Source organism: Cervus canadensis, chromosome 1 (genome assembly GCF_019320065.1).
Source record: "Cervus canadensis isolate Bull #8, Minnesota chromosome 1, ASM1932006v1, whole genome shotgun sequence".
Classification (NCBI taxonomy): domain Eukaryota; kingdom Metazoa; phylum Chordata; class Mammalia; order Artiodactyla; family Cervidae; genus Cervus; species Cervus canadensis.
The window spans coordinates 16,677,185-16,702,598 of NC_057386.1; the positions used below are offsets into that span (position 1 = coordinate 16,677,185).

The 25,414-nt window shown below is 55.8% G+C and overlaps 1 protein-coding gene across 3 annotated transcripts in view; it reads right to left on the minus strand.

Annotated features, from left to right (window-relative positions):
* Window positions 1-7,410: 7,410 nt before the first annotated feature.
* CRHR1 (corticotropin releasing hormone receptor 1) overlaps window positions 7,411-25,414 on the minus strand; it is a 53,997-nt gene continuing 35,993 nt past the window's right edge. For 2 of the 3 annotated variants that reach the window (XM_043465924.1, XM_043465939.1), the window contains exons 4-13: window positions 20,982-21,067; window positions 14,052-14,158; window positions 12,979-13,099; window positions 12,612-12,765; window positions 12,261-12,321; window positions 10,178-10,250; window positions 9,823-9,908; window positions 9,454-9,589; window positions 9,222-9,263; window positions 7,411-8,683 (exon numbers count right to left, since the gene is read on the minus strand). In XM_043465924.1, coding sequence (XP_043321859.1) covers window positions 8,543-8,683; window positions 9,222-9,263; window positions 9,454-9,589; window positions 9,823-9,908; window positions 10,178-10,250; window positions 12,261-12,321; window positions 12,612-12,765; window positions 12,979-13,099; window positions 14,052-14,158; window positions 20,982-21,067 — 1,007 coding nt within the window. In that variant the 3' untranslated portion in view covers window positions 7,411-8,542. The remainder of the gene's footprint in view (window positions 8,684-9,221; window positions 9,264-9,453; window positions 9,590-9,822; window positions 9,909-10,177; window positions 10,251-12,260; window positions 12,322-12,611; window positions 12,766-12,978; window positions 13,100-14,051; window positions 14,159-20,981; window positions 21,068-25,414) is intronic. The other variant, XM_043465932.1, reaches the window with a different exon arrangement.

Consider the following 25,414-nt stretch of genomic DNA (forward strand, 5'->3'; position numbering starts at 1 on the left):
TATTACTACACCCATCCAGCGCGAGGCTGTGAGCCCTCCTTCAAATGATGCCCCTTTGCACAGGCGCGTGACCGGAACTTCGTTCCCAGAGTGACCAGGATTTAGGAAAGGCCACGTGGCCATTTCTCGCCATTGGAATTGAGCAGAAATGAAGTGAGTCCCTCAGGAACCTGGACAGAGACCATGGGTCTCCTTGTCCTTCTCTTTCTTTTTCTCACAAGTCACTCATGGACAGGCCATCATCTGTGGAGAGGGGGGCGATGTCCTAAGAGATGGGGAGAAAGGGAGTGAAGGAACCAGGTCCCCGGATGCTTGCATGGAGTACGGGGTACTCATCGTGGACTGTTAACGTATATTATCTTCCTTAAGCCACAGGCTTCTTGTGAGTCTGTTACAGCAGCTTTGTTGTTCAGTCGGTAAATGGTGTGTGACTCTTTGCGACCCCAGGGACTGCAATGCGCCAGCCTTCCCTGTCCTTCACCATCTCCTGGAGCTTGCTCAAACTCATGTACATTGAGTCAGTGATGCCATCCAACCATCTCATCCTCTGTCGTCCCCTTCTCCTCCTGCCCTCAGTCTTTCCCAGCATCAAGGGCCTTTTCCAATGAGTTGGCTCTTTGCATCAGGTGGCCAAAGTACTGGAGCTTCAGCTTTAGCACCAGTCCTTCCAATGAATATTCAGGGTTGATTTCCTTTAAGATTGACTGGTTTGATCTCTTTGCTGTCCAAGGGACTCCCAAGAGTCTTCTCCAGCACCACAGTTTGGCTGAACCTTACCCAAATACATCCACTTTGTGGATGAGTACAGTGAGGCTCAGAAAAACCCACCCCGTAGGCCCTAATCCCAGCCCCCAGATCCAGCTCTCACTCTAGACACATGTCGCTTAGGTATTGCCCTGTGCTGGGAACTGCCCAGGGTCAGCCCGGCTCCCTGACTGCTTGACTGCAACTCTAATCTCTGCCCCAAGGCCTTCCACACTGCCCATTCTTGACCTTCAGGCCCTGCCTCCAAGGACAGCACCACCACAACATCCAGGAGACCAGAGGCCCATCCTTAACATGTCGTGACCACAATTCAGATTATCTTTTCTTTTCTGTTTTTTTTTGGTCATGCCTCGTGGCTTCTGAGATATTAGTTCCCTGACCAGGGATTGAACCCATCCCCATGACAGTGAAAGTGCGGAGTCCTAACCACTGGATCACCAGGGAATTCCCAAGCCTTACTTTCCTCATTCCCTGGAGGAGAGGATGGTAACCCACTCCAGTACTCTTGCCTGGAGACTCCCCTGGACAGAGGAGCCTGGCGGGCTGCAGTCCATGGGGTCGCAAAGGGTCGGACACGAATGAAGCGACTTGGTATCAAGCGACTTGAATCAAGCGACTCGTGAACTCCACATCAGTGGGACGGCAAATCTCCAACACCCAGCTTTGGGTGCCTTGTGGAGGGTGAGCTTAAGGGACCTTTGCCAAGAGGTTGATGAGCAGAACCTTTTGGACTCTGACAGTCCCCTCCCACCCAGTGGGTGACATTTGTCTCACCCACACCTGACTTGACAGGTGTCAGATATTCTGTATGATTCAGATTGTGTCTTTCAAAGCATCAACTGCGTTTTTGTAAGAAATAACAACCCTGCTTGTTTGTGCATTTCTGTTTCATCCATTCATATAACATTTAATTAGATTACAAATAGTAATTACAATGACAAATTAACTGTCAGAAACACTTTAGGGAACAGAGACAACTGACTGCTGAGCAGATCCCCAGCCAGTGAAGGTGAAGTGTCAGGGCCAGTGGAGGAAGCTGCCAGCTGCCCCTCCCTGGGCTCCCTTTGCAGAGAGAGGACAGATATACCAGTCAGGGGCTGATAGGCAAGGGACAATCGGCTTGTGTAGTTCTTATGAGTGGAGCAGTGTCTAGACTGGGTTCACCTCTCTGCATCTGAGCACCCAGATGCTTGGTAAAGCAGGGCTGTGATAATAGAAATCTCTCCGAAGGCCCCCCACCCCATCCCCAGCACCCCCTTCCCACCCCAGCTACTGATATTTAGCTAGACTCTACCTCAGGTAGAGTCCTGGGTCTTATAAAACCAAAGACTAAAATGCTTACTGGGCGTAGCTGTTATAAAAATAACAAAACAGATAATAGCAAGTTTTGGGGACTTGCCTGGCTGTCCAGTGGTTGAAACTCCAGGCTTCCACTGCAGGGGGTGCAGTTTCAGTCCTTGACTGAGGATCAAGATCTGTGCAGAGCAGCCAAAAAATAAATAAATAAATAAAATAAAAAGTAATTTAAAAATGGAAAAAAACCCACCAGATTTTGGCATGTATGTGGAGAAATTAGGATTCTCATACGTTGCTGGTGAGGATACTGTAAATGGTACAGCCGCTGTAGAAGACACTTGGTGGTTCTTTGGTAGATTATAAACAGAAATTTATCACAAGACCCAGCAGTTCCACTCCTGGCGTATACCCCAAAGAACGGAAAACAGCTGTTCAAACAAAAAATTGTACTTGAATGTTTGTAGCAGCACTCTTCATAATGACTTGGAGTAGATGAAAAGAACCAGACATCCTTCAGCTGATGGATGGCTAAAGAAAGTGTGGTGCCCCCGTAAGATGCAGCATCATTCTGCCCTACAAAGGGATGAAGTTCTGATCACGCTACGATGTAGACGGACCTTGAGAACATTAAGCAAGGGAAAGAAGCCAGACACAGGAGGACAGATCCTGCACAACTCCACTTTTATGAAATATCCAGAACAGGCAGATCATCAAGACAGAAAGCAGGTGGTGGTGGCTGGCGGGAAGGAGAGTTGGGGGTCTGGGGTTTCATCAGAGAGATGAAAAAGTTCTGGAGCTGGATGGTGACAATGGTTTTATAACATCATGAGTGTCTTTAATATGCTGAATTGTACACTTGGTTGAAATGGTAAGTTTGATGCTGTGTGTATTTTACTGTAATTTCATTTTTATTTTTAATTTATTTGGTTTTTGGGCTGCGCTGGGTCTTCGTTGCTGCGTGCGGGCTACTCTCCAGTTGTGGTGTGTGGGCTTCTCACTGCAGTGGCTTCTCGTTGAGGAGCCTGGGCTCTAGGGCAGTTGCAGGCTTCAGTAGTTGTGGCTCACAGGCTTAGTTGCTCCTTGGCAGATGGTATCTTCCTGGACCATGAATCAAACACATGTTCCCTGCACTGGCAGGCAGATTCTTAACCACCGGACCACCAGGGAAGTCCCCCAGTTTTCTAAAGAACAAAACAAGGAGCAACTTCAGTCCCCCCCGCCCAGGAGCACTGTGCTCAGGACAGGCCTTGTTGTACCTGTCCTGGAGTTCATCAGACCAGCATGTGCCCCGATGTGGGGTTCAGAAAACACCCCCTGAAACCTGAAACAGAGACTGCTCCTGCCTCCCGATCCTCCATCTACCCTTGGGCTCCTGGCAGCCATGGGATCAAAAGAATTCTCTGGACTCATTTCCTCCTCAGCTCTCGCCAGGACCCAACTCATGGAGGCTTTTGGGCGTCTTGTCTAATTGCTGCTTCCCCAGATCCCCCATCTTGCCCCCCAGCCCCAGCATCAGCCCCCAGTCCTGGACTGGCTCCTCTGCATGGCCACTCTGTGCCCCTACAGCCCCCTGCAGGAGGTCTGGTAGGCGCAGTCACATGAATGGCTGATGCCCACTCCCCAGCCTGTGTTTCTGCTTCAAGACTGCAGCACCCTCTCTCCCCATGCCCCCCAGATTTCGCCCCTTTCCTTGAGGGCATCCTCCTGGTCTCCAGCTTCTGGTCCCTCCCGGCTGCCTCCCCTTAGCTATGGCCTGGACTCTCAGGGTCGCCTCCCAGGGCAGGCTGGGACAGTGTCCCTGCCTTCTGTTTGGGGACTTAGGTGGTGCCTGGAGTTATTTCCAAATGATGGTCATTGGTGTTTCTAGTACACTGAGAGCTCTGAGAAATATACTTGGTCCAGGCCTCTCTTGACCTGAGTCTGCCCAGCAGCATCTGCAGGGGGTGTGGGAAAATAGAAAGAAAAGAATAAGAGGCGATGCTCTGAAATGAAATGGAGCCGGGACAGGGCTGGGGACTCGGGGAGGGTGGGCTGGTTCAGGGAGAGGGCCACGGGAGGCCCATGGCTTTACAGGCACAAACTCCTGCATCCAGCTTCGTCTCTGAACCCTGTTTGTCCACAAACTGGAGAAACTGGGGAATTTCCTTAGGAGAGGGTTGGCAGGAGCAGTGGGGCAGGGAGGGGAACTCCACAAGAAATTCTGCTGTTTAGGGTTTAAACACCATGGGGGCCGAGTGAGGCCGGCCGGGGTTCACATCTAGCTGGGCCACTGCTGGGTGCTCCCAGGCACATCCCTTAACCTCTCTGGGCGTCACTTCCCCCATCTGTTAAATGGGGATAACAGATCTTGCCTCATAGGGTATGAAGGGTAGATGAGATTGGTGTGTGGGGGGCTTAGCAGAGGGGCTCCGGGTGAGCACTCACTGATGGTACTGCTGATGGAAAAATGCAGGGAGCACCCCTTCTGTTTGAACCAAAGGTGGGAAGGTGAGTTTGAAGTCAGGGGGCTGCATGAGGGACCCCCAAGCTGCAGGCCAGCGGCACCCTCACATGGGCTGGGCATGGAGACCCTCAGAGGCTTCTGTTGGATGTGGGCTGTACTGTTTGCAGTTAAGCCTCATTTTAAGGAGTGGAGGTGCAGGATGTTGGGAAGGTAGGAAAGGAGTTGCTGGATGTAGAGAACCCTCATGGCTCTCACCCAGTTGGGCTCAGCAGCCCGACACTGGCTGGGCCATCTCTGGGCCGGGCTGGTATTTGCCTGGGACTTATCCCCCATCAGACAGTCTGAAACCCCCAGTCCTCCTCGCTCTCCCCTCCCCCCAGAACTGCTTTATCAGTCCTGTCCTCCCTAAACCCTAAACCCAAGCCCAGTGACTCCAGTTAACTGACAGGGTGGAAGGAGACCTGGATTTGGAGGAGAACTTTGATTTCAGAGGAGTCTACTTGGCCTCAGTTTTCTCAGCAGGAAAATGGGCTGATTCCATTTTCTGTGAATGTTATAAAGGATTTTGTGGATTGCAAAGCAATCTACAAATGCTCACAATTATTGTCTGGATTCTAAAACCTCCCTTCCTCCTTGATCTGCACCCTCTGCCCTCTTCGGGTTCTGGGGTGTCTGTTGGGGTCCCACTCTGGGTCCTAATAGCAGCAGCAGGGGGCTGAACAGGCCTGGAGGAGAAGCCGGGGACTCCAAAGCAGGGGCTATGCTGTTGCACTCAGGGAGGTGGGGAGCCAGAACTGGAAAACCCAAACCCCAGGGTGGTTTTTGTTCCACTGGTGATCTGAGCCCGCGAGGGAGGGTCTCAAGGAGAAAAGGGCTCAGGTGGGGGAATTGGAGGGAACTGCAGCCTCTGGGTGTGGCATGGAGAAAAATTCTTCCCGGTTTCATAGAGGGGCCTGTCCCGCAGTGACTCCCACCCTGCAGCTGCCCGGCCCTTTCCCACAGTGTGGTGATGGCATGTCTCCTGGCCCATCACACCTCCCACAGCCCCAAGGGACCTCCCTTCCCACCCACACACAAGCCAATGCTCCGAGCAGAACGACCCTCAGAAATCCCATTGGAGGGCTTGCCTTGAGCCCAGCTCTGGAGCCCGTGGAAGGGTTAAACACCGCACACCTGCCTCTGGCTGTTCTTTGCAGCCCAGATGTTCCCAGCTGTGCCCTAGCAGCCCCTCCACCCTTTACAGTGTCTGAACAAGAGGGATCTTGAGGTCATCTGGACCAGCCCCCTGCCTGCCCGGGGACCCCCTGCAACTTCTGTGATGACTGCCAGCCTCGCTTGGATGTCCTCCCATGACCTTCCAGCATTGGCAGCTCTAAACTTTGCAGCCTGTTGCCGGCATATGTCCTGGGGGTGCCACTCGCCTCCCCACCTCACAAAGGGCTGAGTGCACTGCAGGTGTGTGAATGGCTCCCATCAGCTAAAACAGCCAGGAGGGGGACTTCCCTGGTGGTCCAGTTGCTAAGACTCTTGAGGTCCCAATGCAGGAGGCCCAGGTTCAATCCCTGGTCAGGGAACTAGATCCCACATGCTGCACCTAGGGATCCCACATGCCACAATGAAGAGCAGAGATCCTGAGTGCTGCCACTAAGACCCTGTGTATAAATAAATAAGTAATAAATATTATTATTATAAGACTCAAATAAATACTAAATATTAAAAAAACAGCCAGGAGGACAAGCAGGAAAGGGGGCACTGCCCCAGCTTGGTCCCCTGAAGATCCCTTGCCTATAAACTCCTCCCACAGTCCCCTAGCCCCTCTTGGGCTCCTCTGCCCTTGGACTCTCCCCTGACTCCACATCTCGACACCGTTTAAGTAAAAAGCCTTGTTTTCTCACTCTCCTTCATTGGGTGGAAGGCATCACTGAGAAAGATGCCTTCCATGGGCCTCCTTTGTGGCCATTTGAGATCAGCCATCAATTCTGGTCCTTCTTTTAGGGGACTCTTTATGGGGTTCCCCCCAGCTGCTCTGGAAGCCGTCAGCCTGTCTCTATCCTGGTGGCCCCTGGTCTCCTTCTCACAGCCTCCTCTGATCAGCTGGTCCTCCCAACTATGTCCTTAAGGGGACAGTGCCTGGGGAGTCGGCAGAGCAGGGTACCCAACTTGGCTTCAGGGACACCCTGGCTCCTCCCTCCGGGAGCGGCCAGACCCTCACCCACTGGAGCCCCCCTCCCCCAGCAGACGCTTCTGGGCTCCCAGCACCACAGTCATCTGTCCTGGTGTCCTGACGCCACACGCACCCGTGTGCACGTGTGTGGGTGTCCCTGATTGTGTGCATGCATGTGTGTGTGCACACACACACACACACCCCTGTGTGGCCCTGTTTCCAGGTCAGAGACTCAGAGGCAGGGCCCAAGCCTCAGAGTGGTGGGTGGAGTTTCTGTGTCCCAACCACCTCCTGTCCTGAGGACAGGGCTCACGCTGTGCTCAGCTCGCTCCTGGCCTCCGCAGGAGGTGCGGTACTGCCCCCGAGGGGTGGTGGATAAACTTCTTGGCCCCGCGGGTGGGATGACGCAGGTGTGGGTCCCACCTGGCTGCCCCAGCTTCCGCAGCAGGACTGAGCTACCGTCGACCGTGGTGGTGGGCATGCGCGCCCCTGCCCTGGAGTTGGTTCTCGAAGCCTTGTCTCCCGGTCTGCTCCGGGGGTTTCCACGCTAAGGCAGCATTCAAGCCTGTACAGCCTCCCCTGCTTCTTAACCCCTTTCTGTTTCCAGCCCAGCTCCTCCCCTGGGGCTGGGACGCAAGGCTGCCTGGTCCCACCGCCTCACCTTTGCTCAGGCTGCAACCCTCTGTTTCTTTGGGATGCCCTCCCAAGCCAGCCCTGGCACACACAAGGCCTTCACAAGTGCTGGTTGAAAGATAAATATTATAATTTACACCAGCCACCCCCATCTCCCAGCCCCAGCCCCCCAAAGTCCTGCTCCGGCTGTCCATTCCCTCTGGATGTGGCTGGCTCCTTACCTGGGGTGTAAGCGGCCAGCTGGCTGGCGCTCTGGGGAACTCGGGGCAGGGAGGGGCCCAGCGCCCCACCCCCTTCTATTTTGGCTTAGCTACTGATGCCGCCCCAGAGGTCATCCAAGGGCCGCAGGACCCCTTTGGCCAGCAGAGGGGTTGTCCCAGAGGCCGGGTCACTGAAGCCAGCGGGCTGGGTAGCCCCAGCATTCTCTGACCCCTTCAAAGGGAGGCTGGCTTTGGTGAGGGCACACACTGGCTTCTGTTCTGTCACCCTCCCACGTCCCATCATCTCACAAAGGGGGGACACCTAGGGCAGGAGGCTGAGGAGGGGGAGCCCGTGTGGTCTGGGCAGCAGTAAAGATCCAAGGGTGTGAGGCAGCGAGGCAGGCCGTTTCCGGTGGCAGGGCCATGGGGTCAGATGACTGGTGTTTGGGAGGATTTCAGTGATGCAGCCTGATATCTGAAGATGCCATCTGATTTCTAACAATGTCTCCAGGGCTTCTGACAACAGAGCCTTGGTTCCCAGTGGTGCCGTTAAGTGCTGCTAAGGCCTGGAGGCATCCTCGTGGTGGCTCGGATGCTGTGACGAGAGCTTCCCATGATGCCCGTGGGGCAGCCAATGGCCCCCTTCAGTCTCTGAGGACATCCTGGGGTCTCCAGTGGGCTCTCTTGTGCTCTGAAGGGACTCGCGTGCAGCTTTGGATTCCTCACTGTCTAGCTCCCACTCTGTGTTTCCAGTCCATTTTCCAGGGAGGATGGGGGCAAAGAGAAGCCAGAGGCCCTGGGCCCAGCCCAGTCCTATAGGCTATATTTTACTCATCTCATGGCCCTGACTGCTGCCATAGGCCTGGAACTTCTGCTTAGCTGGGGGTCGGGGAGGGGCCTCCTGGGCTCTCAGCGCCAGCTGAGCCTGGGGGTAGAGGGTGTGGGAGGGAGCTGGTCCCCTCCACAGACAGGGTGGCTGGCTAAGCCTGGCGGCCATCTCCCCAACCGTAGATCTCGGGGGCCGGTCCGTGGTCCTCCGGCTCACACTGCTGTGGACTGCTTGATGCTGTGAAAGCTGACACGCGTCGGGGAGGTGGGGATGGACATGGCGCGAGCCACGCGGGCACGGATTGAGTGCTTGTCCTGCCACCGGTGCCACCTCTTCCGGATGGCAGAGCGGACCTGTGGGCACACAGTAGAGAATAGGGTCTGATCTCGGGTTTCAAACCTCCGCTCCCACCCCTCACAAGCGACTATCCAGGGAGCCACCTTGGAACGGCAGCATTGACATCATCACCATCGTTGATTTGCGTATTTGTTAGGACGGTTTTCTCAAGCGTTATGAGGAAGGGGTGCCTTTTTCGAATCCACCCAAAGGTGCCATATGGCCTTTGCCATGAAGAATCTCTACTCTCAACCCACACACATCTGCCCTCAACCTCCTGCCCTAGGGCTCAGCTTCCTGGTTTTCAACAACCCATTTCACAGACTCACTGATGAGACTGGAGTCCCAGTTTCTGGGCTCATTACTGCAGCAGCTGAGTGGCAAGTGTCAGGGACCCTCCCAGAACTCCCAACAATATCCCTGTAGGGGCTGGGAGCCGGGAGGACGGAGCGGGGAGGACGGAGTTGGTGTGTGACAGGCAGGAGGCAGCTACAGACAGTCTCTGGTCCCAGCAGGCCTCCTGCCATCCTGAGTTCTGGGGCCCCGGGTCCTTACCTCGCTGTTGAGGAAGCAGTAGAACACAGACACGAAGAAACCCTGGGGCAGAGGGGAAGGCGGGTCAAGGGGCTGGGGCAGGCGAGGCCTGACCCAGCCCCAGAGTTGCCTCCTTTCTGTCCCCAAACTCCCGCCCTTCCAGACCCCACCTGGGAGAATCCCCACCCGAAGAGGAGCAGGGGACGGGCAGGGGGACAGGCCGGGGCTGGGAGGCTGGGGAAGGGGTGGGTACCTGGAAAGATTCCAGGAAGGAGTTGAAGTAGATGAAGACGACCCGGGAGACCTCGTCCTCCCCAGGGTTCACGAAGAACAGCATGTACGTGATGCCCAGGAGGGGGAGCAGCACCAGAGTGGCCTTTACAGCCTTTCTGAGGGTGAGGGGTGGGAAGGAGGCCCAGAGTCACAGCCCACCCCAGGAAGGAACTGGAGCCTGCCACTTGGTGAACAGGACTGGGTCTGGGGGAGGGTTGCACATCCTTGGAATGTCTGAGACAGGGGTGGAGCTGGGGTTTCAGGAGGGACTCTCAGGCCTGGGGGGAAACCTGGGTCAGAGGTGGCGTCTCTGAAGCCCCCCATGGGTGGGGGAGGCAGGTCTGGTTACCTGTACTGAATGGTCTCAGAGGTGGTGGATGCCCGGAGTTTGGTCATGAGGATGCGGACGATGTTGAAAAGGAAGATGAAATTGATCTGTAATTTGACACACAGTGGGATGGCCTGGGCAAGGTGTGCAAGATGCTGGTGGGAAGGTGGGGGACTGGACAGGGACTCAGCTGTCCTAGGTCTGGCCTCTGCCACCCTGCTGCTCTCCCTCTATCTGCTTGAGCCCAGCACATTCCTGGCCCCATGCCCCCCACCTCTAGGCAGAGGAAAACTTTCAGTCCACTGTAAGTACTGCCTGCCTCTCCCCACTGAGCACCGCCCCCCCCCCCCAACCGCCCTCCTACCCAGGTTCTTACCAGCAGGACCAAGATCATTGGGCCCTGGTAGATGTAGTCAGTGTATACCCCAGGCCTTTTGCCAAACCAGCATCTAGAAAACCACAGAAATAAGAGAAGGGTCATCTGGAACCAGTTTAGTAGCATGAGGGAGAAGCAGTGCTGGGATAGGGAGGAACTGGGGCCAAAAGCCAGGATCTGGGTGTCCCACTTCTAACCCCGGGCAGGACATCAAGATCCCACCACAATGCCTCAGTTATTCCATCTGCAGAATGGACAGCATCCTTTGAGATGTAAAGCTGGAATCGGGCACTGTGGCAGGGAGGGGGATTGTGGAAAAGCCCACTGAATAGAATAGGCATGGGCCTACACACATGGTTCCCACTGTAGCTCTGGCGCATGCCCAAAAGGGGGGGCCTTGCCCTGTACCTGTCACGCAGTCACTCCCCACCCCAGTAGCTAACACCTGCCACGAGAGGCAGAGTTGCTTCGAATTTTCTTGATGTCACCTCCAGCAAGATCTAGGGAGGTCTGGGGAGTGGGTTGGTGTGGGGCACATTGGAAAGTCCTAGGTCCTTGTGCAGAGATGCTACAGTCTCATCACGAGAGTCCACAGTAGCTAGAAATCATGATGCTTCCATAAACAGGAAAGTGAAATCCCTTGACTTTTTCAAGATTGGAGACAAGTTCAAGTTTTCAAAAGGACCAAAGGCAAACTGTCCTGGGGCCAGGTCCAGTCCTTGGCCCTGGGGTCTGCAGGTCTCCCACCTGCATCCCTTCTGATGCAGTGCCAGCATCTTACCACAAGGTGGAGCTCCAGAGACACTCAGACGGACTTTCCTCCAGGCTCAGCCATCCTTTTGGTTCCAAGATGCGCCCAGATGCACACACTGGTTTTGAAACTGGTCCTTTCTCCCCTGTGCTCACTTGCACACCTTCAGGCACAGGATTTACAATACTCCTGCTCTGGGACCCAGGTCGCCATCCTGGGAATCACTGTCAGGCCCCCAGTTCTGTCTGTCAGCTGCCCTCGATGCCCAGCCCAGGCCCCCACCCCATCAGTTACACAAATACAGAGAGAGCCACAGCTGGGCTGGACCAGAGTCAGGAAGGATCACCTTGATAAATGTGGGTGTAATTTTCCAGGCTCCTTGTCAGGGTTGGACAGGAACAGCCATGCTGATGGAGGCAGCCTGGAACCCCAGTCAGACAGTGGGTTCCTGAGGACACTTTGACAAAGAAGATTCTGGCACATCCCCTGGCCGCCTCTGTCCACTTTTTCTGCCTCCCTCTTACAGTGGTTCTTAAGTTTAGCTTCATATTAGAGTCTCCTGGGCAGGTTTAAAAAACCCTGGTGCCCAGATCACACTTCAGACCAATGACATCCAACTCTCTGGAGGGCAAGAGTGGCCATCAGTACTTTTCAAAGCTTCCCAGGTGATTCTAATGTGAGCCAAGGCTGAAAACCACGGCACCAGAAGTGGAGTTTTCAGGGGCAACTGGGAACACCTGCTTCTATTTAAACACAGCTCCTCAGGACTTGAAAGATGGAAGGAGTCTCTGAGATTGGATCAGTTTCTATTAAATCCATGGAACCTTTTGCTAAAACATGTCTTTATTAATAGAAAACATTTATACGCCTTTCCTATGTGCCAGACTCCATTCTAAATGCTTGATATATATATTAACTCATGTCATTCCCCTAACAACTCTGAGGGAAGGCACTATTATGAGGATGCCCATTTTGCAGATGAGAAAACTGAGGCAGGAACTACCCCAAGGTCATAAAGCTACCTAATGATGGAGTCACAATTCATAACCTGGGTGGTTTGACTCCAGGGACTTCCAGTAACCTTTAGTCTGTTCTGCTTGTCATGAAAGCCTGAGACAGGTAAAGAGCCTTGACCCACCTGTCCAGCCCCACCTCAGGCAGAGCATTGCTAGGGATCCGCAGATTGAGTCTGACCCCCAGGAGCCTCCCCACGTGGATGAAGAAACTGTGGCCCTGATGGGGAAGGTGACATGGCTGCAGGTCCCTGGGGAGGGTCAGGCTTGGCTGGGCTGGGGACCTGGGCCTTGGGGCAGTGAAGAGGAGGTGACTTACTTCTCATTGTCGTAGTACAGCTTCCCAATGGCCCAGGCCACAATGATGGGGAGAGGCACACCTGGGGGAGAGACCAGTGTCACAGGACCTGTCAGTGGAGTCTGGGGGATGCAGACCTGGAGGCCCCCAGCGCAGCCCAGGGCCTAGAGGCGGGCAGGGGTCCCCCAGGTACTCACTGGCTCATCACGCCTCCTTTGAAATATTCCCACTGTCCCTGTCCCCAGGTAGGGACAGAGGGCTGTGTGCACACCCCACCACCCTCATCTGGCCTGGGTCTCAGCCCCCAGTGAGCTGGCCCAGGCCTGGGTGGGGGGAGGATGGCCCGGTCGGGGCGGGGGCTGGCCCGCTCACCCCAGCCGATGCAGATAAACATCCACTTGCGCAGCCGGTCCGTGGAGTACGTGAGCACGATGGCTGTGTGCAGGTAGCAGCCCTCGCCGAACATCCAGAAGAAGTTGGTCACGTGGAAGTAGTTGTAGGCGGCTGTCACCAGCCTGCACCAGCCCTGCCGCCCACCCCATCAGGGGTGATGATTAACCGAGGGGTGTGGGGATGCGAGGAAACAGCAGCCCACTCCAGGCAGGATGGGGGCACCCCTGGGATCCACTCTGGCACTGTGGGCTCCAAGGCCTGGTTCCCATCCCTGCTCTGCCAGGGCCACCCCACCTAGACCCTTCCTCTGACCCTGGGTCTGCCCCCCCCCTCCCCCAGGACACACCACGTTGCTCTGATGGACTTCGGGGCTCATGGTGAGCTGGACCACGAACCACGTGGCATTGCGCAGGATGAAGGCTGAGATGAGGTTCCAGTGGATGATGTTTCTCAGGCACCGGATGCTCCTGGGGGCAGCAGGGGCGGGTGGGTGACAGGAGGCAAGGGGGGAGGGAGAAGATGAGGGACCGGCTGCCAGCATCACCCCAGCCCAGATGTATGGAGGGGAAGCTGAGGCTCCGAGCAGGGCAGGCTGGCTGAGTCACCCTGGGGGGTGGCAGCAGGGGCTGTCCTGACGTCACAGGCCCCTTCCTAACTGTGGCCTGCCCAGACCTAAGCAGGGGCTTCCCTGATAGCTCAGTTGGTAAAGAATCCGCCTGCGATGAAGGAGACCCTGGTTCAATTCCTGGGTCAGGAAGATCCGCTGGAGAAGGGAAAGGCTACCCACTCCAGTATTCTGGCCTGGAGAATTCCATGAACTGTATACAGTCCATGGGGTTGCAAAGAGTCGGACACAACTGAGCGACTTTCACTTCACTTCATTTCAGACCTAAGCTCTGGAACAGAGCTTGCCACGTGGCCAGTGCCAAGGGGACCAGGGGCTGCTTGCCGACTGGGAATGCCCTTCTCCCATGGGCATCCCTCTCTCCCTGTAGCTCCAGGTTTGAGGCTCAGCCTCCAGTGAGATGCCTCCCTCCGAACTTTCAGCCCTGATGCTCAGCCCGTTCCCACCCCCCATTCCTGGCACAGACTCAGCCGGTGCTGCCACCTGCATCCTTGGCAGTTGTGCTGGGCCTAGGCAGGTTCAAACCCAAAGTGGGCTCCACCTTCCTGGTCGGCCAAATGAGTGCAAGCAGTCTGGGCTTAGTATGGGGTCACCAGGCGAGGTATGGAAGTGACCCTACCAGATGCTCCAAGAGACCTGGGACATCTGTATTTGTCACCTTGTCCCATGAAGTGAGGGGGCAGGACTCCCCTTCCCCAGCAGCCCCCCACCCCAAACTGCCTCTTGTTATCTTACTTCTCTGCCCGCTAAAGGCCCAGGGGGCTGGGCAGGGGGCAGTGCCAGGGCCTCCTCACCTGAGCCGCAGAAAGAGGACAAAGGCCACCATGAGGGCCACCAGGGAGACGCAGTGGCCCAGGTAGTTGATGATGACAGCAACGTGATAGTGCACCTTGCTCTTCTTCTGAGATAAGAGAGAGGGGAGGGGCAGAGGTGAGACCCCCGCACCGCTGCACCCCTCACCCACGGGCGGCCAGGACGGCCACCCGCCCGCCCTCCCTCGGGTGCCCGTGATGACAACAGTTGGCCCTTCCTGAGCCTGCTTGGCATCAGGCGTGGCCCTAGAGCAGTGCCATCCCGTCTGAGTCTTGTCTGTCTGTCTGTCCCCAGATCCCATGATCTGTGTGCTGCTCTGGGCTGTGGGGAGAATATCAGTTAATGTGAATCTCCACCTAACAGAGGGTTCCCCACTCCACGTGCACAAACGCGCGTGCGCAGATCACAGCTGCGTTCTCACACTCACGTTTCCGTTCAGTCTCAACACTTGTGGGTGCAGACCCCAAGCCCCTAGGACTCCTCTCCTCCCATTTCGGAGTTGAGTCACCATCTTCTCCATCACCCCTAAATCCCTCCTGCTGCAATTAAAGCCCGCTCCCATCAGCAACCAGTGGGGAAGGCAGTCGCTGTGGATTAGCATCCACAGAATCATTTGAAACCTTAAAAAAACATCTCTAGGCACTGCAACTTGCTTCCTGGAGAGGTCTGCTCCGAGTCACTGGGGTCCTCTCTCAGGACCTCAGTGTTATTACTTAATTCATTTCATTTACGCCACAGTCCCCTTTCCAATTGACGTACACTCCCTGAGCACTGAAGCCTTCCTGTTTACAGAAGATTTTCACATCTGTCATCCTGTCAAATCCTCAGGGCAATGCTGGGGAAGAACTGGTAGGAGGTCTATATATTATTTTGCAGAAAAACAGGCCTAGAAATACATGGACTTGTTCAAGATCTCTCAACTTCAAACCACCTCTCACCTTCACGCACAGATTGGCAAGGTGTTGAGGCAGCAAACGGGTCCCCACCCATGATGGGGGTCCCCGCTGGAGGTCCTCAGTGCCCAGTGTCTGCAGACTCCTGACCCTGCGAGAGCAAAGACCCCTTTCACCCTTTTCTAGGTCCCACGAGGAAAGAGGCTAGAAACCAGAGCGTGGCACACAGTGGAGCCCAGGAACGGTGTGTCAAGTGCAGGAAGGAAAAAAATGGATGTTGGAAAGTGAAAGTCGCTCAGTCATGCCCAACTCTTTGCAACCCCAAGGACTATACAGCCCATGGAATTCTCCAGGCCAGAATACTGGAGTGGGTAGCCTTTCCCTTCTCTGGGGGATCTTCCCAACCCAGGGATTGAACCCAGGTCTCCCGCATTGCAGGCAGATTCTTTACTGCTTTTCTGAAAAGGGGATCCCTGTTAATCTCTCCCTCCCTCCCAGGTTCTGGGGTGGGGCCTGGGCATTATGAGGCATAGAAACCAGCAAATACTGAGAAAAAGACGAGCTCAAAGGAAGAGTTCTTCACCCTTTCGAAGCCACCAGAGCTCCTCCCTGCTCTCTCTGGACCCTCTTGTTGGAATTCCAGAATCCATGGGCATCAAAGCTGGTCCCAAGGGATCAAGTCCAGCTGTACCCATTTTCCAGATAAGGAGACTGAGGCCCAAACTACCCCCCACCCACCCAAGGACAAGGGTACCTCTGCAGCAAAATACCTAGCAGGCATCCAAGAAGGGGCGAAGCCCTCCCTCCCTTGCTCTCCCCAGTCCCTTCTGCACTGAAGGAGCGCCCTCACCGAAGAAGGGGCTGGGCAGCTCTGTTCTAGGGGCTGGTTTTCCTTGAAGAGGTTTTCAGGAACATGACAGAAGATCACATTACCAGCTCAGGCCCTGAAGGGCTGAGACCCACTGAGGTGAAAATGGATGAGGGTGGGCAGAGGGTATCCACTGCCATCATAAAAATGTGTCAGGCGGGGAGGGGGGGGCAGCGCATCTCTGAGTGCCTGGAGGTAGATGCCAAATCCAGAGACTCAGCAGATATGCACATATCCAGGCTGTCTGGAACTGATATTTAATTTCCTTTTATTAAATTTTCCACAAATCCATGCTGCGAAGCCCCTGGGTAAAGACAGCGTCTGTGGAGCCCAGAAAGGGGTGATGCCTCTGTTTCATGTACCACCTGGGGAAGGGGGCAAGCATGTACAGGCAGGCCCTTCACTGCCCCCCAGAGCAGGCTGGGCCAGAGTGCTTTGGCTTGGGGTGGGATGCATCATTTATTAATCACCTACTGCGTGCTGGGCACCATGCCAGGGGCTTTACAGACGTCACTGCTTTTCTTTCTCACAACTGCCCTCTGAGATTGTTCTTCTATCCCCATTTTTCCAGTTGAAGAGGCTGCACAATTGGCCCCGGCCACTGGGCCAGCATCAGCATCCAGGTCTCCTTGGCCTTACAGACCCTCCTTTCTGTCCCCGCAGTGTGTTCCTTGGGGGATAAGCATGGACTGCACACAGAGCCACTCTCTTCATCCTGGACTCAGAATTCTTGGGGAGCTTCTACGGGGAGGCTGGGGGCTCATGAGGGGTTTTCTCCACTGAGGCTGAAAGGGGGAGAACTGGGCCAAACTATCCAGGTGCCACCTCTGGCTGACTCCTGGAGCTGGGCCTAGGAGGGTCCAGGCTGGGTCTGAGTCCTTCTTCCCACTTGCCACATCAGCCTAATGTGCTGTGAGAAACAGCAAAGCAATGGGGGCCGGGGGCGGGGTACAGTGCAGAGGGAGCCTGAGAAGACAGCTGGAGAGATGACAGGGTCACCCTGAAAGATGGCCAGCATCACTGGGAGAAATGTCCAGCCATCTCCAAGAGCTAGTCAATGATACCCCGGGAGGTGTTCAAGTTCACCCAGAGAGAACAGCCGGCAACACCCTAGTGACATCCAGTGACACTCCAAGAGACCCTGATGACACCCTGAGAGATACCCTCCTGAGAGAAAGCCACCATCAACTGCAGAAGCAGCTGGGATGCCCGAAGGACAGGTGGACACAGCCAGCCCCTGGGGACTTGAGCGATACTCTGTCCTGTCCAGTTTGGGGACCTGAGCCTGGCAGGTACCCTGAGGAGGGTGGCACTGGGTGGAGGCCACTCTGCTGTGCCCGCATGACCAGACTCTCTGCAAGATACACCTGGTCCAGTGTCAGACCTGAACTGATGCCTTTTCAGGATGTGTGACGGGATCTCTCCACTGGGTGCCCATTGCCCTGGCTAAGTACCCTGCCCGCCCTGTCTCCCACCCCTCCTGCCCCATTTTGTGGCCCCTCCTCCCCACTGCCGAGGGTCTCCTGAGCTGCTCTCTGACTCCACCCCTGGGCCCTCCAGCCCCTTGCTCCCCAAACGGTGGTCTCCAGACCTGCAACATCAGTATCATCTAGGAGCTCACAGGAATCTTAAGAAAAGCAGTCTGAAGCCCCACCCCAGACCCACTGAGTCAGAATCTTCATTTGAGCAAGAAGTCCAGATGATGCCCACGCTTTTCAGAAGCCCTGGTTGAACCAACGCCCTCTGTGAGCCGTGAACCCCGGCCCACAGGCCTATACCCTCAGAGTCCCTTTCCTGGCCCATCAAAGGCTGTGCCCTTCCAGGATGTGCTGGACTGGGCTCCCGGTGCTCAGCTGAGTGTGGGGGAGGGAAGCAGGGTGTGTGCAAGTGTCAAGAGAGGTGGGGGAGGGGATGTGGACGGGAGAGTTGTCTGGGGCAGTGGTGGGGGGTGGTGGTGTCTACAGTGGAGGGAGACAAATGTGTGTGTTGGCGGTGGGGTGGGGGGGGCGGCTGCGGGCGGTGCTGGCGTGGGAGGGGGCGGGGTCAGCGCAGGGGCCGGCCCATGCTTGAAGCAACCTTCCCAAGTGGGGCCTTGTCCCTGGTGGTGATGGCTGTGGGCAGGTCTCAGCCCTGGTCTGGCCTCTGCGCGCCCTCGCAAGTCCCATTTCATAGGCAGTGGTTCTGCGAATCCATTATCTGCAGCTCCCCCGGGGGCGCTGGTGCTTAATTAGGGCTGAGCCCGGCCCAGGGCTGAGAAACCGGCGGCTCCATTTAATTGGCGATTTCTCTCTTCCTCTTTGCAGTAGCTCCAGGAGGGGACGGGAGTCTTGGGAGTGGCGAGGGGTCTGGCGAGGGGTCTGGCGAGGCTGGGGGCGGGCAGAAGGGGATGGCGTTTTCACTAATTAAATTAATTGATTACCCAGAGTGCTAGGCAAAGGGGCCAGCAGGGCCTGCCACGGAAAGGGTGGGCGGGGCAAGCCCGGCGGGGGTGAGCGCTGCCACCAGACAAAGGGGGTGCCCGTGTCACCTATGAACTCATCACCCCCCTCTCCAGGTGAACACTACAACCTTCCCGGAGCGCAGGTGATGAGAGCAAGCGGGTGGCGGATGGATGGAGCGCCCTCTACAGGCCAAGGCTCAGGTGGACACCAGCCTCCCTCCCCTAGGAGGCAGAGATGGTACAGGAGAGTTCTCCCGCCTTTCACACCAGGAAGCTGAGACTTAGTGAGGCTGAGTTACCTGCCCAGGGTCACGCAGCACAGGTATTCAAACCAGAATCCAAATCTCAAAGCTCCTGCCGCCAACAGCCTCCTGCTGTTCCCCTTATACTGCCAAAGAGGGGCGTGATGAGAAGCTGGCGCTCCCTAATTCTCCGTCTCCCTGAACCCACCGGTGGAGAGAGCCAGAGGCTGAGTCCTGGCAGAAGGGATGGGGGCTGCAGGATGGAGAGAAGGAAAGGCTGAGGGCAGCTGACCTCTGCCCCTGAGTCTTTGAAGGGTGCTGGGAACAAGGGAGTTGCTGGGGGTCCCCCATCAGCCAACTAGAAGGAAGGGGCTTAAATAAGAGGAGAGATTTGGGGGACCGTGGGTGTTCATTGGACTGATGCTGAAGCTGAAACTCCAATACTTTGGCGACCTCATGTGAAGAGTTGACTTGTTGGAAAAGACCCTGATGCTGGGAGGGATTAGGGGCAGGAGGAGAAGGGGATGACAGAGGATGAGATGGCTGGATGGCATCACCAACTCGATGGACATGAGTTTGGGTAAACTCCGGGAGTTGGTGATGGACAGGGAGGCCTGGCGTGCTGCAAGTCACGGGGTCGCAAAGAGTCGGACACGACTGAGCGACTGAACTGAACTGAATTGAACTGAATGTCCTCTGACATTCAGGAAGCTCCCATGCAGGCGGCAGAGGGGGAGGCTGAAAGCAGCGGTGGCGTCTCCAGCTTTGCAGACTCCAAGAAGGGGACAGACGCCAGCTCCTCTTGGGTGGGAGAAGGTTGCCTGTCCTCAGGCAGGAGGCTGGTGACCTGACCTCTGATTGGAGACACTTGGTTAGCAGACCCAGTGTGTGTGTGTGTGTGTGTGTGTGTGTACGCCAAGTCGCTTCAGTCATGTCTGACTCTTTGTGATCCCATGGACTGTAGCCCACCAGGCTCCTCTGTCCATGGGATTTCCCAGGCAAGAATACTATGGTGGGTTGCCATGCCCTCCTCCAGGGGATCTTCCCGACCCAGGGATCGAACCCAAGTCTCCTGAGGCTCCTGCGCTGCAGGTGGGTTCTCTACCGCAGAGCCAGCAGGGAAGCCCGCAGGACAATTAAAGCGTGGGGTGGTACTGCATGGAGTACCGTGGAGCTGCATGCAGCCTGGTACTGAGCCCGTGTACCACAACTACTGAAGCCTGTGCGCCCTAGAGCCTGCGCTCTGCAAGAAAAAAGTAGCCCCAGCACACCGCAACTAGAAAAAAAGCCTGCTAAGCAACGAAGATCCAGAGCGGCCAAAAATAAATAAATTTTTAAAAGTTATTAAAAAAAGATGGAGGGTCCACAAGGTCTCTTTCAATTTAGATCATTTAGGCACTGGAATTCTCCGAACTGCCTAGACCAGCCCCTCTCTTCCACACCAGTAGCCTGGGATCTTTGGACAACTTGGGGCATCTTCCATCTGCCCTTTGCTCACTTCTTCTTCCAGCTCCATGACCCCCTACCTTCCTCAGCATCCACTGAAGGATGAAGATGCAGGTGAGGGGGTCAGGGCTCAGAGGTAGCAGCAACACCAGGACAACAGACGTACCCGTGTGTCTGCCAAACGTCACCCTTGAAAGATTATTCATTGCAGCGCTGTTTGTCTGCAGAACTGCTGTTTGACTGAGAACAAAGATGGGTTAAATAAGCTATCTGTACATCTGTACAGTGTGATATTATGCAAATGTGAAAAAAAGAATGAAGACGCTCTTTAGGCACTTCATACGGAACAATCACCAAGATGGATGATTATGTGAAAAAAGCAAGGTGTCGAACATGTATAATCGACAACGTTTGGGTGGAAAACGCACAAAAAAAGAATAAATATACATAATTGCATGTCTGTGAAGAGACTGCCTCTGAAAGAATACTTAAGAAACTGGCAAAATGGTTACCGCTGGGTGGGGTAGAGGGAACCCAGTGACTGGGCCACGGCTGGGAGGGAGACTTTTCTGTTTTCCCATTTGTATCTTTTGAATTTTGTATTAAGTGTGAGCAGCATCTTTCTCAAAAACATTTAAATATTGAAAAGGCTCTCAAGGGCTTTTTCCAACTCCATGGCTCCCCCCACCCCCATCCTGGATCCTGAGGCAGGACCCTGGCCCGACCTGGATGTATCACTCAGGTGGGTGGGGGAGAACATGAATGAGAACCGGCTCCAGTGAGGAAGGAAGGAACAGAGACTCAACCCACTGCTGTCAGACCCCACCCGCTGCCCTCTCGGCTCACCCTCCCTCGGGCATGCCCGCTCACGGCTGGCCTAGATCTGGCTCCCCAGTCGGCTTCTCTCCGCAGGGCACAGACACCAGCCTCTAGCTCCCCACCCTGATGGGCCAGTAGCAGGCACAGGGCGGTGTGGGGGCCCCAGGCCCAGGCCTCAGTGGGCAGCTGGCTTGGAGCCTCACCTCCTCGCTGAGGATCTCTTGGCACTCGGAGTAGTTCACGCGGGCGGCCCATGTGCCATTGGCCAGGCACTCCCGGTAGCCGTTGTCTGGAAAAAGAAGAGCGAGTCAGAATGACCCCAGGCTCCTCTCCCAAAGAGGAGTAACCCGAGCATCATCTACCTGCCGTTTGTATGTCCATCTACCCATCCATCTGGGGCAGCCCAGGAGCCAGCTTGCTGGGGGGCCCTAGGGTGACGCTGGGGAGGGGGCTTTCTTATTATTTCCATCCTCCTGCCTCTTTCTGCCACTGGCCCCCAACAGAGGTACAGTGGCGACCCCAAAGCCTGCTCATGGGGCCACGGCTGTGCCCACCCACGCTGGCATGATCACGCCCATGGGACCGGCCCAGGGGCAGAGGCCTGACTGGCTCACTGGGCTGTCTCCTCGCAGGCCCCAGTGTGAGGCAGATTACACGGTGGGTGCCCTTCTGAGAAGTCTCCCATTTTGGGGGCTCACGTGGCAGCAAAGCTGAAGGGTGAGTCCTGATAACTCAGTTCTCGCTCATGAGGCCGGGTGTGATGCGGAGGGGTGTGGTGACGGCTCGCGTGGCACGGTGTGCTGACAGGCTCCGTGGGGCAGGACTCACCATGGTAAGGTACCCCCGGGGGGTCCTCACATGGCAGGCTTTTACAGGGCGTGGGGCTCACGGGGCAGGGATAGGGAAGGTCTCCAGGACGCATTCCCCTATAGCAGGCCTTATGTTGGAGAGTCGCATGGTGGGAGCATTGCATGGTGGAGAGAAAATGACAGGTGGCCGGAGATGAGGGATGTGCTGGGGGATGTCATGGGAATGGGTCGCACATAGCAAGTATTTTATTATTAAGATCTGCTCGAACTGGCTCCCAGCCTGGCACTTGGGAAAGAAGACAGGAGAGTGGCCCGGGGAGAGGCAAAAGGTCCAGGCTACCGCCAGCCTGGAAGCCAGAATGGGTCACTTCCGAAGGACATGGGGAATTGCCTGAGGTCTAAACCGAGGCTGGCTAAAGGGCTCTGGGACACTCTCCTTCCTGCCCGCTCTCTGGGGACACGGAGGCCCTGAAGCCCAGGTGGGAGGGGTCCAAGGGACATTCACATCTTGACCTTTTTCTCCTTTGCCTGCAGAGGTCACTCTGCCCCACTCTGGACCCCTCTTAGGCATTGGTGGCTCTAAATATATTTTCTTGAGTGAATTCTGGCCCTGACTCCAGGCAGCGCTGGCTGGAAGAGCCATGAGCCATTTCCACCAGAGCGCCTCCCCTCTGGAGGCCTCTCCATGGCTCACACTGACCTGCATGTCACATCTCCACCCCAGCAGGGCTGGCGGAGGGTGGGGGAAGCTGCTGGGATCCCAGGCCCCAAGCCTGGAGCCCTGCAGGGGCAGAGGACCCCATAGGAGGCAGATGGGGGCCCCTGCTGCATGAGTGACATCAGTCAGGTGGCCTCCCGGGACCCTCTCCTCATGTGCAAGAGGGAGGGCTACATCAGCCGATCCCCAGGGTGCCTTCCAGCCCTGATGTGCCTCTGCGGGCAGCACCAGGCAAGAGAGAATGGGGGGTGTGTTTGGGGGGTGGGGCTGGGGTTTGCTGCTGCTTGCCTGGGAGCGGGAACCTCCGCCTGGCTCTCCCTCCTCTCTAAACCCCGCTCCTCGGCCCTTCTGCTCAGAGGCTGCTCGTCTACAGCACCAGCGGGGAAATGAGGCTAAATGGATTTTTAAAGCTCTGCTCAGCTTCCCTGCCATTGGACCCAAGTCCCGGCAGAGCTGAGCCCTTGGGCAGAGTTGAAAATGCTGCTCATTCTCTCCTAATTGCTAAATGAGAGAGAAGCTAGCAGAGGGCTGAGGGCTCCATGGCTGGGGTTTCAGGGAGGTTTGGGGGGAGGCAAGGAAGCTGGGGAATCCTATGTGTCTGTGGTGGATGGGAGGTGCCTGGGACCAGAGGCTGTTCCCAGATGTCTGCAAATAAAGGGACTTGGTGCCAGAGAATCTGGTGGGAAGGAGCATGAGGGAAGGGGAGGGGGCGTTGCCTTAAGGGAGGCAGCACACTATAGTGTTAAGAGCTAGTCACCCAGAAAGGGCTTCCCAGGTGGTGCTAGTGGTAAAGAACCCACCTGCCAATGCAGGAGATGTAAGACATATGAGTTCAATACTGGGGTCAGGAAGATCCTCTGGAGGAGGGCATGGCAACCCACTCCAGTGTTCTTGCCTGGGAAATCCCATGGACAGAGGAGCCTGCTGGGCTACAGTCCATAGGATTGCACAGAGTTGGGCATGACTGTGGCGATTTAGCACAGCACCCAGATAGCCTGGGTTCAAACTCCTGGCAGCACCCTTTACTAGCTCTGTGACCTCAGTAGAGTCCTTCAGCCTCTCCGCTTCCTTATCTGCAAGATAGGAATGATCTTAACAAGAGTTCCTGCTCAGTAGTTGAGGGGCATTTTTAGTTGACACATACAGGGTATGTGGAGCTCTACTTGGCATGTGGTGTGAGCTGTTAGTTTTATTATTATTGTCTTGGAGCTATATTTATACAACCTTACATAAGATTCAGAATATGTCACTTGTCACTATCAAAGGAGGAATAGGTCCAGGAGGCACCCCCTTGCCTCAAGCCCCCCCTTTTGAATCCTGCAGGTGGTGCAGGAGCCTGGAGTCCCTCCCAGGCCGGATCATCCGGAGGGAGCAGGCTCTGGTGGGAAGTGAGGTGATCCTGCAAGAAAACAGGCCCAACAGGCAGCATGAAGTTTCCAGGGAGGATGCGACCTCCTTGTCTTTAATTGCTGAGCTGAGCAGTCCTCCTGGAGAATCATGGGAAAATTGATATTTTTGGAAATATTTCCCATCCCTTTGAAGATCAGATGCAGCGGGAAGGAGGGCATTCGGGAGAAGGCCTAGACGTCCTGGCAGCACCTCCTCAGTAAACAAATTAATTGGTGCCTAATGATTAGGTACTAATCTGGGTTCCCAGTCGCGCCTGATTACGCGGCGTTTCTCATCATTGTGACAGAGGAGGCACCTGGAAAGGGGAGTCTCCTAGCCCTGCCCCCACCTCAAGGGACCGTCACCTCCTCCCGCTCTTCTCCTGGGAGCACAGACGGAAGAGCAAAGGAGAGAACACTTCACCCAGAACTCCCACCCATCCTGCAGGTGGAGAAACTGAGGCCCCGGGCAGGGCCAGTTGCAGAGGGCTCCTTAACCAGTTGTGGGTGGAGTTGGGACTAGAACCCAGGACTCCAGGCTTCCACTCAACGGCAGGGCTGACAAATCCAGTAGCATGTGTCTAGGCACCAAAGGTGGATTCGGGGAGGGTATCGAGTTGTCCTTGGGGACAAGAGTGGGGGCAGTTCATGGGGAGTGGCCAGGGCTGGCTACAAAGGTAGGTCGTGCAGTAGCCACAGAGAATGGACTTGACCTTGGGGGCAACCGGGAACCACAGAAAGGCTGACTCTGAGCAAGGGTGTGACAGGCTCAGATTAGGAACTAGGACTGGAGAGTGAGGTACCTTGAACCAGGGCAGTGGTTGGGGATGGAAGGCAGGGAGGCTCCGATGTGAGAATCACTTTGGAGGTGGAGCTGACAGGACCTGGAGCTGTCATGAGCGGGGATGCAGGGCTCTTTCTGGAAGTAGCCCCCCACCCCCCAACATACACCAGCCCTAATGCTGCCTCCCTCCAGGGAGCTCCCGGCCGGGCACCTGGCCGGGTGAGTGGAGGAGCAGGAGGACCCTGCTTTCCCATCTCCAGTGCCACCTCTGAGCTTTGCGACCTTGGGCGATTTCAGCCTCACTGCCTCCATTTCCGAATGGTAACAGGGGTCCAACTAAGTTGGAGGTTGACAGGATGAGCACCCAATACTTTTCTTCAGGTCCTTCTGTCCTTCCTCCTACTTACATTCCCCTCACACCTCCTCCAGGCTCTCTTCTCCTCCTGGGTCCAGGTTGGGGTTGCAGACACACAAGGCGGCATGGTCTGGCTGTTCCAGCCTCCTGCCCAGTCCCAACACCTCCCCAGGGCCCTGCCCACCCCTCCTTGACTGTGGCCCCCAACCCTAGCCCCCTTCAACCAGCTGGTAAAAGAGGGGAGGGGCAGGAGAAGGAAACTGAGAGTTTTGAGCTGGACAAAGTCTTAAGAAGCCGTGTTGTCCAGCCCTCTCCATCCTCAGATGAGAGGCCAGAGGACCATAAAAGAGGGGAAAAAATGTGCTAAAGTTCACACAATTATCTGGTGTCTGAGGTCACCTTCTGTCCCCTCTTCGGACTCTAAGCTCAGGCCCACCAGACCCCAAAGGCTCACCCAGGGAGCCCCCCTCTCCCTCAGACAGGTCAGGGCCCCTGGCCTGCAGCTGTTGCTCTCTTGATAAGCAGGGGCTGTGAGTCATTGACAGGGGAGAGCAAATTAATTCTGAGGGTGACAGGTGGCAT